Here is a 16,137-nt window from a genome sequence, read left to right as displayed (position 1 = left end):
TTTATATACCCCTAGACTCATATACATATTCTCGCTCACATACACCCCACTAGCCTCACTCATATGCACACATCCCTGGATTCCTATAGATAAACATGTGCACATTCACACACACATTCACATCCTACTTGTAACACATTGGGTCACTCCTACACACATACACACCCATTAAACACAAATGCACCTATGCAAACTTGCTCAAGCACTCACCACTGGACTTGTACACACAAATGAACACCCTTGTACACAAATGCCACTACCACACATACCCACCACTAAACATGTTCACAAATACACATAAGCACTCACACACAGATACCTAGACTCAAACACATACAACTTTCACACATACAAATGCCTAAACATATTCAAAGCATATATGCACACATGCATGCACACTAAGATAGACAACCATAGGCACACTTACATAAACACCTCCACATGTGTCCAAATACACATAACAGGACTGACAAGCGTACATTCAAATACACCTGGACACATACAGTCACACCGAAGCATGCTTTCATTTTAGTGGCAAAATCGTTACAAAAAAAGGAATGGTCGGACTGTGGTCGGAGGATGATTTTGAGTGGCAGGCAGAGTCATAAACCAGTGCTAGTTTAATGTGTCTCGGGACCTTATTTATGAGAGGCTTGTGGCAGAAGAGCATCACTTTTTTTGACGCTCCAGCGGCGCAAGCCTCTCAATCATATCTATGAGGCGACGCAAAGCTACAATGCATTGCTTTGCATGGCCTCATGGATACGGAGTATGATAAAACATGGCAAGTCGCTGCCTTGTCTTACTCTGCATCAAGGACGCGTTCCATGGGCACTGCTGTTGGTTTTCCTAAGCAACATCCATGGATTTTGATGCTGCACCAGAGTTACTTAATCACGCAAACTTGGAGCAGCACCAAAACCTTACTCTTCCCCAGAGCAGGCGTAGCAAAGAGAAATATATGTATCTCTGCTCGTTTTTTCCTCTTTCCATGTGTACCATTCTGCAGCACACATGGAAAGAGGAAAATGCCTCTCTGGATTATTTGTGTGCAGGAAGGTGCTCCTTCCGGCACAAAACCAATCCTTCCTGCAACTGAGGCACCCTTGCACCATGGTGCAATGCATACGTTTGCGTTAGGCATCAACTTGGGCACCAGCGCATGGGGAAAGGACAAGAATGCACCATTTTGTAAATGCGGTGCATTACTGCCCTTTCATATTGGCCTAGGGCAGCACATCAAGAAGACTTGCGGCGCTGCCTGATGCCAATTCCCCATAAATGAGGCCCTCGGTTTGTTGGGTGAAACGTGGGGTGGTGTTGTAAAATGAGAAGAGGTTTGATAATGCTCCAAAAAACAAAAGGATCAAAAATGTTATCTTGAATCTAAAAAGATGTGGAATAGTACAAATAAAAGCTTTGGGACTATGTTGCGGTAGTTATTGCTCACTTCGAGCCCCCTGTCATGAGAAATGGAAATAAACGCAGGCTTACACAGACGTGATTTCAGTTATCAAATATATTTATAAATAAATGCTCAACGAGAATGACATATTTACATCGAGTATGTACAGTATATACAGTTTGTAAATCACAGCACCTGCATTGAAATGGAAATACATGTTAATGTGGCCTATGTTCCTGGATTGCTGGGGCCCATGGCACGCTTGCTAGCTACTGTTTTTGGACAGAAATTATTCTAAAACCTCCACAACGGGTGCGCGTGCAGCAGAACGCATATGATGCGCTGACACACATGCCAGCTGTAATCAAACAAACTGCCAAGGCAAGGCATAGTGCATGTCCTCGTGGGCCGGTGCCTGGTCTGCCAGGTTCCTTGTGCTCTTGTCCTCGCCCCGTCCAATCACGCATGGAGGTCACGTGATGACGCACGGCTGGCGTCCCTCTGGTTGCAGAATGTTACGTGAGGAGCGCTCGGAGAGTCCAGTGTGAAGTAAGGCAGCTGCGGATACTTCATTATCCGAAAATATTGCACAAGAAGTACCAGGCGCCGACCGTGCATTATCAGCCCCTGGGCACGGGCGCAGCACGGCGCGGGCCTGGGTGACTGCATTATCAGCTCTTGAAGCGCCAAGTGTCACTGCACGGTGCAAGACGTCGTGCGTTATCGGGCCTGAAAGGTCCAGCAGTGTCAGAGCACGGCGTGGTGCTGGGAGCTGTGCAGGCCGAAGGAGCTGGGGTGGGAGTGGCCCATGAGGTTCAGGTAGTGTCTGTCCAGCCCCTGGCGCTGCACCGGGCTCAGGAAGTTGGCGTGGTGCTGGGTGGGGCTGCAGGGCAGGGCCACGGCGGGGCTGGGCAGGTATGTGGGGGTGGTGGGACTGCGGGCCGATCCGTGCCAGGAGTAGGGCCCCACAGACCCCTGCTGGAAGGGTGTCTCGCCGGGGCTCGGGTACTCGCAGCCCTGGAGCAGCTGGCAGAGCTCGGGCTCGGGCAGGGCGGCCGGCTCGGCCATGAAGCGCGCCTTGGACTGCAGGAAGGCCAGGATGCGCGCGTACTGCGTGTCCTTGCTCTCCAGCCGCTCCACCGTGGTCAGGTAGTGCACCAGGTTCTTCATGCACTCGTGGTAGCCGTAGTGGAAGTAGTTCGCGAACTCCGACAGCAGCTCTGCGGGAAAGGAGGAGGTTCGAGTTAATACAAGTCATCAAAGATCATAAAAACACTGCTAGCTTGTGTTTAATAATAAATCATTTACTATGAGGTATCGGGTATAAAAAGTGAACCGCAAGCGCTCAGAGGTGATGCACTCCCCATGTAAGCTTCACACATACTTAACATCTGAAAGGCAGCCCTGGGCTATGTGAAACAATGCAGTGTCATATGGACATACTTTCCACTTGCAGTGTGATCTAAACATCATGCTGTGCTCAATTAACACATACATATAGAGCATACAAGCGGTGCAGGGTGCTTGAGGTGCTAGGGAGTGGGGACGAGTGAAAACTATCAGGCCAAATGGCAGGGCTTTCAGTTGTCCGGTGAGGTGTTCAGGCAGGTTTACCAATGCAGTTCCCAATATCTTAAATTCTGCTCTTTGTAACTCTGCATTTGAAATGAGAAATGTAGAGGTACCAGAAGGTACAGCCATGGGAACCCAAGGCCGTCCATGTGTCTCCCTCTGACCTCTAGCTAGCATCATGAGCTGTCTGGGCAGTTGGCAGTGAAAGGACTCGGGGTAGGTGTCAGGGCCGGGGAGTTCCCTAGGCGGCGTGGGCGCTGGAGGAGGGCTCTTGCTCGGAGTGCGAGAGTGCCAGTCTGGGCGCCAGGCGCGCTGGGTACAAAGGTGGTCTACGCGGCTGTGTAAGGAGCCCGCCGCTCTGCTGCAGGGGGGCTCTTGCTCTGTGCGAGGGAGGGCACCCGCTGTTGCCAGGGCCTCATGCTCTGCCCACCAACACAGGGTCCCGACCAGTGCGACACTGCCAGGCCACTGCAGCACACCGGCCCTCAGCCGATCCAGTTGAAAGAAAGTTGACTCGTTGCAATTGGGCCAAGAGTTGGGCTCCCCACTCTCTCTTGGGCCTCGCAGCAATGGTGTAACTAGCAAGGCATAGGGAGGGGAAGTCCTCCTAGAGTTCCAGGTGCATGGAGACACATTCTGCAGGTTGGACGTGCCATTGGGCATGCTGCCAGGCTTGCCCATTCAAAGGCATTAGAGGATGCCCATTGTCCAGAAGTTTAGCTCCCCCTAGTTTCAACTCTCTCAGCTGATAAGAAACTCTCACAGTCAGCATTTATGAGCTGCAAAAGAGGTGCTTGTAGCTGGCTGAGGGGGAACAGGTTGCTGCCCAGGAGGGGTCTGCACAAAGCAGCTTCGGGAGCAGGGTCGTCAATTGAGATGCAATCAGCCCTGAATGTCTCACGTTGTATGGAAATTAGAGGGACCTCGGACATTCCCTTTTGCCCGGGATCCCAAAAGTCCTAGAACCACCTCTGACTGTTGCCCCTCAAGTGACTGCTGTGAGTCCAGGGCGCTGGGCGTGTCAGTGAGCGGTCAATGCGGCTGTCCGCAGGTGCCCCTCTAGGCTGCAGCTGTGCCTTAGGCGCAGCAGTGAGTGGTGTATGCGGCTGCCCGCAGCTGCCCCTCTGGGCTGCAGCTGTGACTTGGGCGCGTCAGTGAGTGGTCTATGCGGCTGCCCGCAGCTGCCCTCTAGGCAGCACCTGTGCCTTGGGCGCAGAAGTGAGCGGTCTATGCGGCTGTCCGCAGTGCCCCTCAAGTCCACGGCTGTGCCTGGGCGCAGAAGTGGTTTGCGCGGCTGTGTAAGAAGCCCGCGCGCTGCTGCAGCGGGGCTCTTGCTCTGTTTGAAGAAGGTACGCCCACTGTTGCGCGCCAAGCAACTGCTGTGCGCCTGGCGCTCAGGTCGCGGGGGGGGGGGGGGGGGTCCGTGCAGCTGTAGGAGCCCGCCGCTCGGCTGCGGGAGGGTTCTTGCCCTGGGTGAGGGAGCGTCACCCACTGGTGCCCCTACAGGTGGCTGCTCTAGGAGCAGTGGGCGCATCTATGTCTTCGCGGCTGCGTAAAGAGACCCCGCTCGGTAGCAGGAGGGCTCCTCTGTGCTAGAGAGAGGCACCCACGTCTACTCTACGCGCTGTGTAAAGCCCCCGCTATGCCGCAGGAGGGCTCCTCTGTGCTAGAGAGAGGCACCCACCGTCTACGCGCTGTGTAAAGCCCCCAGCTCGGCTTCAGGAGAGCTCCTCTGTGCTAGAATGGCACCCACCGTCTACGCGCTGTGTGTTAGAGGCCCCGCACGGCTGCAGGAGGGCCCCGCCTCTGTGCTAGGGAGAAGCATCCACCGTCTACTCTAGGCGCTGTGTATAGAGGCCCCCCTATGCTGCAGGGGGCTCCTCCTCTGCGCTAGGGAGAGGCGCCCCCCGTCTCCGCCGGTGTGTAAAGGCCCCCGCTCTGCCGCAGGATACGCGTGCGCTTGGAGTGGGCGAGAGGCACCTACCTTTGTCCCTCCCGCGGGGGAAGTCTGCGGAGTGCAGAGCGCGCAGGTACTGGACTGTCATCTCCAGGATCTCCGCCTTCTCCAGCTTTCCTGAGCTCTGCAAGGGACGGAGAGAGAGAAAGAGGTCAGTGTGAAGCAGCGGCGTGGAGGGCGAATCTACTGTCAGTCATACCCAGGGGCCCAGGAGGAGAGGAGAGGAGACGAGTCTGGCGACACCCCGTGACCCCCACCGGAGGACAGGGGGTGTCAGCCAGGGGCTCAGTGTGTTAGACGAGAAGGAAGGACTGCCCTCCTCCGCAGGGGTTATTTACTGTCCACTCAGAGCTGCTAGAGAACCCCGCCACCCTCCCCCCCCCACACACACACACATACACCCCACACACACATACACACACCCTCCCCATCCACACACACAAGCAAGGGGGAGAACAACCGTGCACTGGAAGAGAGTAGGAAGGACCGCCAATCCTATTCTCTCCAGGAGTTGCTAACCAACCTAGACACCTTGCGCCAACGAGGAGCTGGGGCTGCTAGACACAGGGACCCGGGGCAGCAGCGGACTGCCGTCTCGGGAAAACCATGGAGAGAGGGGGGCTGTGAGCAACAGGGACCGGCGGAGCAGAGGACATCTAACCCCGGTGACCACTGACCGCTGGAAGAGAGTGACTGCTGAACCAAACCACTCTACTGGAAGGCAGTGCAGACTGAATAAGAGTGACTGCTAACCCCAGCGACTCCGGCGGTGGAGGGGGGGGGGGGCTGCCAAACCCTGGAGAAAAGCGACGAGGAGAACAGACAGTCAAGCCCCCAGGGACCCCAGGAGAGGAGGGTCGGGGCTTCCAACCCAGGTATCCTAGCAGAAGAGAAGCTACCAACTGTACGGTGCCCTGAGGACAGGGGGTGCTAACATGAGCGCCACTGAGCTCTGTGCACTGAGCCCACCTGGAATACCGGGACCTGAAAGGGCAGTCCCGCGCCTTCAAGGGCCCACAGCGCGTCTTTGCCACTCTCAAAGTGCAGGGACGCCGTGTCGCTCAACGCGCCCTGCAGCCCCTGCTCCGACGGCTAGCTTTACCCGCTTCTACAGCGCTATTCTGATGGATCACTCCGCCCTCTACTACAGCGCTACACCCGTCTCTGATAGCTTATTGTACCTGCCACCGCAGCGCTACCCCCGTCTCTGGTGGCTTACTGTACCTGCCACCGCAGCGCTACCCCCGTCTCTGGTGGCTTACTGTACCTGCCACCGCAGCGCTACCCCCGTCTCTGGTGGCTTACTGTACCTACCACCGCAGCGCTACCCTCTCTGATGGCTTTCTGTACCTGACACCACAGCGCTACACCCGTCTCTGGTGGCTTTCTGTACCTGCCACCACAGGGCTACTGTGCGGTTGTGCCGGATTACTCCACCCTCTACCACCGCGCTGTCCCTCCGCTCTAAGGATACCTGTAGCCGTCACTCCCGCTCTTCGGCACTCTGCTTCCGTGCCGCTCGGGTAGCACTGGGTCAAAGCGCCCTTCTGTCCGTCCTGGAGAGCTAAGTGACTGCGCTCCTCCCCTTCCCCCAGCGCAAGGTCACTGCGCCCGTCCCTCCCTCTCGTAGCGCTGGGCACTGACTGTCCTTCTCCCCCTGGGGCAGCGCTAGCTCACTGTACCCCTGTGGTGTGCCGCGCCACTGTGCCCTTCTGCCCCTCCTGTAGATCTTGGTCACTGTGCCCACCCTGTAGTGCTCGGCCGCTGTCAGCTCTAGTTCACCTCGCCCTTCAATCTTCGACTCCCTTCTCGCACCCCTGATACACTCGTCCCACCTCCCAAGCCCAGCGCCACTCCGCCCCTCCGTACAGCTCGCTCTGTCCCTGTGCCCTACTGCCTCTACTGCGGCCCTGCGCCGCCCGCTATGCCCGCTGCCCCTCCAGGTGCCTGGCACTGTTTCCCCGCACGATACATACCTGTTTGGCCAGCGCCATGGGCACCGCCTTGCCCAGCTCCAACAGGCAGCGGTTGATCCGGTCGCGCCTTCTCTTCTCAATCACCTTGTGCGACACTGGAATCCGCTGTGAGAAGAAACAGCACCCGGTGAACACTGCGTCACGCACACCTCGAAAACGTATATTGCTATTTGCATGGAAACGCGGGAAAATGGCTGTAACATTTCCCATAACGCATGAAAATACAAGTCTATACTTGCATATAAAACCTTTCCACGACATGAATACATTGGTAATGTACAATAATTATAGTTCGACGTCACTCGCACACAAGGTCCCAACCCTGAAATTACCCTTATTCTTAAAACCTGTGTTTAAAAGAAGTGCAGGGTATTCAGTCGAAACCCTGGAACACAGTCATCCCACGAACAGTTCTTTCCAATGGAAGGTTTAGCTTGGCCCCGCTCTTCAGCGCACGAGGAGCCTGGAGCAGGTTGCGCGCTACGGATATTACCACACAAACTACCTGGACGCGAGGACGCGCCTCTTCAATCTCAGTACTGCCACGGTCCATCTAGTCATGTATTAATTAATAGCACAAGTGCCAATCAAGCAGCCCTTCTCAATACGCGCAGACCACTTTTTGAGCCAAGTGGCCCACTTGGCACAATTAATGCAGTTAGTTATCCGTAACATTTCTGTATTTGAAAACATGTAAAGTTCGAAATACAGGTGTCAGGAGTATAATCTGGGCTAGGGGTGAAGCCTCCTCTGCCAGGTGTTACCCCTAAATACAGATCATAAAGCTCACAGCTTCTCTCACTTTCCATGAGAGGCAATATTGTCATTTCCAAGAAAGCCAAACGTGGCCACTTTGGATTACAGCTAAGCGCGCGGTAGACATGCACCAGAATGGCCTATCCGGAATGGGACACCAAAACTTTACTGTGTAAACTAACTTTACAAAAGTGTTAATTCTTTGCCATAAAAACTAGTTTCAATGCACAGGCAGCACTCACCCTGTGGTCTTTCAGCTTGGAGGCCATCCTGACCGAGGCGCAGAGACCCTTCTTAGTGGCTTCGCTTGGTGCCCTTGTACGAACTGCTCAGGGTCCTGGGTGCAAGTGCAGTCCCGGCCTTGCCATGGGCTGCTTATAAAGCGATCACCCTGGGGTGTGAGGGGGGCTCCTGTATTCATGGCCCGGATTATTCCCCGGGATTAGCAGGGCCCAGTGTTTGGCCGGCGAAGAGGAGTGCATGCATTAAAAGTAACAGTTTAAGTCTGCATGCGACGGGGAAGGGGGGCCTGGGAGACGGGCGGGCCTTTTGCTTTGGGGGGAGGGGGTCAGGGGCAACTTGGTGAATCCACGTGGGCCCATGAAGGGACACGTGAAGGTGGGTCTTGCATGTGAAGGGGCGGGCGGGAAACGTGATGGCGCACTGGCCCTCTGCGTGGCCTGTCGTCTCATCCAAAAGGGGCCGCTGCGCAGAGCGCGCGCCCATGCCGCCTCTGCTAGACCTGCATCCCCCGGCCCCGGCCGAGCCCCCACCCACCCCAGGGCTTTTTATTATTATTATTATCACTTCCAGCAGCCTTTCTGAAAGGCCTGTCCAGAGGCATTACAGTAATTAAGTAAGCCTTTAATAGGCTGTTCCGCCAAGCCGCGGGGACCCTCTCCAAGGCGGGAGCCTCTTCCCAGGCCCTTTCTCACACGGCTCGGTGACACGACCGAGCTTTATGAGAGATGGCAAGGCAGCCTTTGTGAGCGTGTCGGCTCCGCCGCCGCTTCACACCCGCGGCAGGTGTAGGGGGGGAGCCGGGCCTGGCACACGAGACCGGCCCTCCCTCCCCGGCCCTGGCACACGAGGGGCCGCCAGGCCCAGGTCCCCCTCCAGAGAGGCTCAATTTGTAGCCTATTATCCTATAAGAAAATGTCCATTGAAGAGTGTGAATGGTTTCATTGGCCTAAATTTTAATAATGCCGAGGAGGAGTTGTGGGAAGAGAAAGGGAGGGCAAAATAAAAGGCCGCAGCTGCTTAAGACGCATTATTCGGCGTCACCTGCGAGGGGCCTGACAGGCCCTCCCTTCATTTGCTTAATTTTTGGACCAGTTTACCAAACTTCAGGAGAAATTATCCTAGCATTGTTCGCGAGGGCAGAGCCTTCTGATCGAATTAACAGCGTGTTTTGATCCGGGAAATGTCATTAAAGGGGAAGAAACAATCGCGTTTTAAGGGCCGCGAGGAACGCGCCAAGCGGAGACGCCAAAAGCGCACAGCTCACAAAGGGGGCAAGTGCCTGCCACAGGAGACTTTTGTAGCCCCGCATCGCCTGGGTTTTGTTTCTTATTGCGGAGAAAGGCATTATTTCATACTTGAATACGTTTAATCCAACGATTGTCCATTTTCTGCAAACATATTTTGGCAGCATTGTCAGCTCTGATGTCCCCCTCGTTGTGCCAGACTTTCTCCCAAAGTTTGTGCACAGGACGCAGACAGTTCCCGGGCCCCATGAGCCCCCCTGAGCCCCCATACACTTCTTAGACGGCACCCCCTCTTGTGTCCTAAAATGTGTAGAAAGCACTACACGTACACGAGCGCAAGCTTTAGAGAAATAAACAATACACCCCCGAAGTCCCGGATTTAAAAGCAGTGTGCGCCGACAAATGGCAAACTATGGCTGCTTCGTGGCACACGCATTCCCTCCACACATAGCCACGTTCCCTGTGTGTAGAACAACCCTATACACCGAAGCCTGTCTGTCAGCAGAGCCGGCACTTGTTCCCCTTTTGAAAATATCGCAGCAGCAACTCAAAGTTATGTTCCTCGTTGTTTACCCAGACGAGCGACCCCTCCCCTTGTTCACTGGCACGGAGGACGCTGCGCTCAGTGTGATTCTCAACCCCCTTCTGCCTTTTTCCTCACCCTTCCACATGCACCCTTCGAAAACATGGATCCCAGCACCACTGGTGCTTGTTTGTTTGTTTGTTTTTTATTACTTCATGTAGCTTTAAATGCCATTTTCGCTGCAGCCACTCACCCAGTGGCTGTTGGGTGAAATATACCTAAATATTCAGGCTTCTGGCGCGTTCTCTTACATTTTCAAACATTATAACCCCTCTCCCCCCCATTGACCCTGGGCCAGATATAAGCCCCTAGATAGCACACCCCTTGTCTGAAATTTATCTACGATACATCTGTTTATTTTTCCTTAAGGGTGTCTTTTCGCTCATTACATTTCCAAAGGTATTGTCTCTTATGTGATCAGGTCCACTTTGGCTACTTTTTAATTATATTTTGGTATCTCAAACTGGGCCTTTTATTTAAAATGATTGCACATGATGTGTTTATTTGGGCACGTGTATCTTATTTCCTCTGGCACCGTTCCCTTCCCAGCAGTCCTGCAGAACAGGCGTGCGCAGTGCATGTTAACAAGCCTGCATGCACATTAACTGAACCCAGCAGAAACCAGGGGCTGTTCCACTCCCTAAAGAAAAGGCGCTTATCCTCGTGCTGTCTGTGTTAATTTAACTGTGTTAACTGCCGGCTGTAGGCAGCCGCCGGGGCACTTTGTAGAAGGAATTGTTCGTGTGTCTTTGGAGTCTGCAGAGCCGATAAAAAGATATAATGGTCGCTTAAACCAGGAGCCACTGCAAATAATTAAAGAGACCACTTGAAAAAATAGAAATATTTATGTATTCAGAGAACCGTGTCCACGTGAGTCCCCCGGGTGTGCCGTTAGTGCAGCCATGGAAATGTGTCCTCAGGTCCATGGGGTGGAATCCGGCGGGCCCACTTCGCCTTTCACCTTCCTAAAGTCTGCACAGTTCGTGCCACAGAGTTGCGTCCGGGTAACGTGACATTGACATTACGTAAACAGTTGCTGTAAGTGCGCCTGCAGCCACTTGTGGAATGAGCCCGTTGCTCATCACGCGGGGCACCTGTGGAGAATAGAACCACAAGCACGTGAAGGCGCCAGAGTGCAGCAGGTGAGCGGTTTACAGGTGCAGTCAGTGCACGGGCTGTCAGGCTTTGGAGGCGGCGCGCGCCCTTTACTGGACGAGAAGACGAGCTGTGCGAGCTCGCACTCACGCACTACACATATCTTGAGGCTGGGTTCATATACATGTCTCTAACATTTGTGTGGACAACGTGACTTACCTATTAACACTACCCCACAACCACAAGTGAATAAAAGCAAACCTCGAGATACAGTGCTTAGAAGCCATGTTTCTTCATAGAGGCGCTCTTAGAAAAAGCAATAATTGGGGCGAACCAGCTGGTTTTGAAGAGGAGATCCAACAGCCGCTGTTCCATCCCCACAGCAGCCTCTTTCAGGCAAGAAGCGCCTTGAGGTGATGCGCTTCGTTTCTGATTCCTCCGTTTGCTCGTTGGCTGGTTGATCCCTTCATTCCTTTCTAATACAACTCAAACATTAATACGCTTTAAAGAAACAGCGTTGGGCACTTAAGGTACTTAGTTCGAATTACTTAGAAACGAATAAAAGCAGTGCGTAGGGCAGTGCATAAGTATAGTGCGAACTACTAACATTGTGGCGGAGGAGTGCAGTGAGCGGACACAAGAGGTGCAGGGCAGGGGACAGGCACTGCACGTAGGTGGGGATGTGATATTGAGCCGGGCTGGCTCTATGGCACGGAAGGGGCTGGGTGGCATCTTAAAGGGCTCGCCAAGAGGGAGTGACTGGTTATGGGCGAGGCAGGTGAGTGGTAAAAAACTGGGCTTGAAAGGTGAAGGCACAGCTGGCACATGGGGCCACTTGAAGGCCAGTGCAGGCATGTCCCCGAGAACCCGTCTCAAAAGGATGGGGTTGTGGTCGATGGCACGTAAGCAGGCAAGATACTCAAGGCGCTGTAGTACAGTGGCGCGTGACCCAGACAGAAGCCTGAAGAAAGAGATCACAGAAAAAGGTGAGGGCGGGGAGCAGTGAAAAATCTGGTGTCCGTCACTTTTTGTATGCGCCTTCTCACGGCCCCTCTTTCACTGCCCACCATTCCTTCTCTGCTACTCTTTGTGGCATCTTTTCCAATGTCCGCCATTTTTTCTCTGCACCTCTCGTGGCACCTCTTACACCGTCCGCAGTCCTTTCTCTGCACCTTCTCATGCTCATCTCAACACCGTAGGCAATCCTTTCTCTGCACATTCTCATGCTCCTCTTACCATGTCCCCTATTTGCCCTATACCTCTTACACTATCCGCCATACTTTCGCCGCCTTCTCATGCTCTTCTTACATTCCCTTTAATCTTTCTGTGCCCTTCCTCATCGACCCTCTTACACTGTCCACATTCCGTGGCACTTCTTACAATATCCGCCATCCTTTCTTAGCACCTTCTAATGCTCCTCTTACATGCACGCCTCCCTTTACCTGCATCGCCTCTTACACTGTTCACTATCCTTTCTCTGCACCTTCTCCTTGATCCGCTTACACTGTCCGCATTGCTTTCACTGCACTTTCTCCTGGATCCGCTTAGACTGTCCGCATTCCTTTCTCCGCACCGTCTCTTGGATCAGCTTACACTATCCGCTTTCCTTTCTTTGCACCTTCTCCTATATCCGCTTACTCTGTCAGCATTCTTCTCTGCACCTTCTACTGGATGCCCTTACACTATCCGCATTTCTTTCTCTGCACCTGCTCCTGGATCCGCTTACACTGTCCGCATTCTACACACATGTCTAAAAAGACAGACAGCCACAAACGCTGGGGTAGGGGTGGGGATATTTAAAGACTAACCCAGACACGGACTCTGAAACACAAACATAGGCACCAGAAGAGGGAGACACAAACAGCGATAGAGATAGAGACATGTGCACAAGGAGAGGGAAACACAAGCACTCTTCCATTGGGGCTTGGACCTTAAGAACTAGATATGTGCAGCAGGAGAGTTAGACACAAATACTAACACAGAAACACTAACACTGACTAATTGAGACATGGACCCTGAGAACCAGACTTGTGCACCCGGCGAGGTAGGCACAAATACTGACCCAGATGCACACACACTCATTCATTGAAGCATGGATCCTGAGACCAGACATGTGCACTTGGAGAGGGAGACACAAATACTGACCCAGAGACTCAAACACTGACTTTGAGACACAAATACTGATCCATTGAAGCATGGACCCCGAGAACCAGACGTGCACCTGGAGAGAGAGACACAAATACTGACCAGAGACACAAACACTCATTCATTGAAGCTCGGATCCTGAGACCAGACATGTGCACTTGGAGAGGGAGACACAAATACTGACCCAGAGACACAAACACTGACTTTGAGACACAAATACTGATCCATTGAAGCATGGACCCCGAGAACCAGACGTGCACCTGGAGAGAGAGACACCAATACTGACCCAGAGACACAAACACTCATCCATTGAAGCATGAACCCTGAGAACCAAACATGTGCACCAAGAGAGGGAGACACAAATACTGACCCAGAGACTCAAACACTGACTTTGAGACACAAATACTGATCCATTGAGGCATGGACCCTAAGAACCAGACGTGCACCAGGAGAGGGAGACACCGGCACTGACCCAGAGACACAAACCTTCATCCATTGAGGTATGGACCATGAGACCCAGCCGTGCAACAGGAGAGGGAGACACAAATACTGACCCAGAGGCACAAACAGTCATCCATTGAGGCATGCGCCCTGACCACCAGAAATGTGCACCAGGAGAGAAAGGCACACATACTGCCCCGTAGATACAAACACTGGCCCAGAAAAACACACACTCATCCATTGAGGCATGGACCCTGAGAACCAGACATATGCAGCAGGAAAGGGAGACATGAACACTGGTCTTGAGACACAAACACACATCTATTGAGGCATGGACCCTGAGAACCAGTCATGTGCACCAGGAGAGGGAGACACCGGTACTGACCCATAGACACAAACCTTCATCCATTGAGGTATGGACCATGAGACCCAGCCGTGCACCAGGAGAGAGTGACACAAATACTGCCCCAGAGACACAAACATTCACATCGAGGTATGGACCGTTAGAACCAGGCGTGCACCAGGAGAGAGAGACACCGATATTGACCAAGACACACAGACCCTCATCCATTGAGGTATGGACCCTGAGACCCAGACGTGCACCAGAAGAGGGAAACCCAAATACTGACCCAGAGACAGAGACAGTTATCCATTGAGGCAAAAACCCTGAGACCCAGACATGTGCATCAAGAGAGATAGGCACACATACTGACCCAGAGAAACAAACGGTCATCCATTGAGGCATGCACCCTGAAAACCAGACATGTGCACCAGGAGAGGGGCCCACAAATACTGAGCCAGAGACACACACTGGCCCAGAGACACAAACACTCATCCATTGAGCCATGGACCCTGAAAATGAGACATGTAAGTCAGGAGAGAGAGAGGCACTGATACTGACCCAGAGACACGAAGCCTCGTCCATTGAGGCATGGATCCTGAGGACCAGACATGTGCAGAAGGAGAGGGAGACATAAATACTGACCCAGAGACACAAACACTGACTCAGGGACACAAAAACACATCCATTGAGGCATGGCCCCTGAGAACCAGATATGTGCACCCGTAGAGAAGGCACAAATACTGACCCAGAGACACAAACGGTCATCCATTGAGGCATGGACCCTGAGAACCAGACATATGCACTAGGAGAAGGAAACACAAATACTGACCCAGAGAGACAAACACTGGTCCAGAGACACATAACTCATCCATTGAGCCATGGACCCTGAAAATGAGACATGTAAGTCAGGAGAGAGAGAGGCACTGATACTGACCCAGAGACACGAAGCCTCGTCCATTGAGGCATGGAACCTGAGGACCAGACATGTGCAGAAGGAGAGGGAGACATAAATACTGACCCAGAGACACAAACACTGACTCAGGGACACAAAAACACATCCATTGAGGCATGGCCCCTGAGAACCAGATATGTGCACCCGTAGAGAAGGCACAAATACTGACCCAGAGACACAAACGGTCATCCATTGAGGCATGGGCCCTAAGAACCAGACATATGCACTAGGAGAAGGAAACACAAATACTGACCCAGAGAGACAAACACTGGTCCAGAGACACAACAACTCATCCATTGAGCCATGGCCCTGAAAATGAGACATGTGCACCAGGAGAGAGAGAGGGACTGATACTGACCTGGGGACACACACACTTATCCATTGAGGTATGGCCCATGAGACCCAGACGTGCACCAGGAGAGGAAGACACAAATACTGACCCAGAGAAACAAACGGTCATCCACTGAGGCATGTACCCCGAGAACCAGACATGTGCACCGGTAGAGAAGGCACAAATACCGACCCAGAGACACACATTGGCCCAGTGACACAAACACTCATCCATTGAGGCATGCACCCTGAGACCCAGACATGTGCACTAGGAGAGGGAGACACAAATACTGACCCAGAGACACAAACACTCATCCATTGAGGCCTACACCCTGAGAACCAGACATGTGCACCAGTGGAGGTAGGCACAAATACTGACACAGAGACACAAACAATCATCCATTGAGCCATGGACTCTGAAAATGAGACATGTGCACCAGGAGAGAGAGAGGCACTGATACTGACCCAGAGACACAAACACTGGTCCAGAGACACAAACACTCATCCATTGGGCCATGGACCCTGAAAATGAGACATGTGCACCAGGAGAGAGAGAGGCACTGGTACTGACCCAGAGACAGAAACAGTCATCCATTGAGGCATGCACTCTGAGAACCAGACATGTGCACCAGTAGAGGTAGGCACAAATACTGACCCAAAGACACAAACAATCATCCATTGAGCCATGGACTCTGAAAATGAGACATGTGCACCAGGAGAGAGAGAGGCACTGATACTGACCCAGAGACACAAACACTGGTCCAGAGACACAAACACTCATCCATTGGGCCATGGACCCTGAAAATGAGACATGTGCACCAGGAGAGAGAGAGGCACTGGTACTGACCCAGAGACAGAAACAGTCATCCATTGAGCCATGGACTCTGAAAATGAGACATGTGCACCAGGAGAGAGAGGCACTGATACTGACCCAGAGACAGAAACACTCATCCATTGAGCCATTGACCCTGAGAACCAGACGTGCACCAGGAGAGTGAAACACAAATACTGGCACATGATTTAAAGGTGTCGGAGGATCCGGCTGCTCCAGAAAGCGGGCCCACTTAAGGTACTACATACAATCCCACATGGTTG

General features: G+C 53.0%; 1 protein-coding gene across 1 annotated transcript; it reads right to left on the bottom strand.

The window, feature by feature from the left end:
* Positions 1–1,909: 1,909 nt before the first annotated feature.
* Positions 1,910–7,935, bottom strand: HELT (helt bHLH transcription factor). The gene is made up of 5 exons (XM_078678932.1): positions 7,909–7,935; positions 6,911–7,015; positions 4,962–5,058; positions 3,944–3,946; positions 1,910–2,625 (listed from the first exon to the last, which is right to left on the bottom strand). The coding sequence occupies exons 1-5, from the start codon at positions 7,933–7,935 to the stop codon at positions 2,153–2,155; spliced, it is 705 nt and encodes a 234-aa protein (XP_078535058.1). The 3' UTR covers positions 1,910–2,152.
* Positions 7,936–16,137: the final 8,202 nt, after the last annotated feature.

Source organism: Lissotriton helveticus, chromosome 2_2, assembly GCF_964261635.1.
Source record: "Lissotriton helveticus chromosome 2_2, aLisHel1.1, whole genome shotgun sequence".
Taxonomy (NCBI): Eukaryota; Metazoa; Chordata; class Amphibia; order Caudata; family Salamandridae; genus Lissotriton; species Lissotriton helveticus.
Note: the sequence above shows the minus strand (reverse complement) of the source record. Positions and strands in the feature narration are given on the sequence as shown.

Bases quoted from the DNA above. Each gene is read 5' to 3' on its own strand.
- HELT (XM_078678932.1), bottom strand. From the start codon at position 7,935: ATGGCCTCCAAGCTGAAAGACCACAGG. The intron at 7,016-7,908 runs GTGAGTGCTGCC...TTCTTCTCACAG, and splicing joins CCAAGCTGAAAGACCACAGG to CGGATTCCAGTGTCGCACAA. The intron at 5,059-6,910 runs GTATGTATCGTG...CGTCCCTTGCAG, and splicing joins CCATGGCGCTGGCCAAACAG to AGCTCAGGAAAGCTGGAGAA.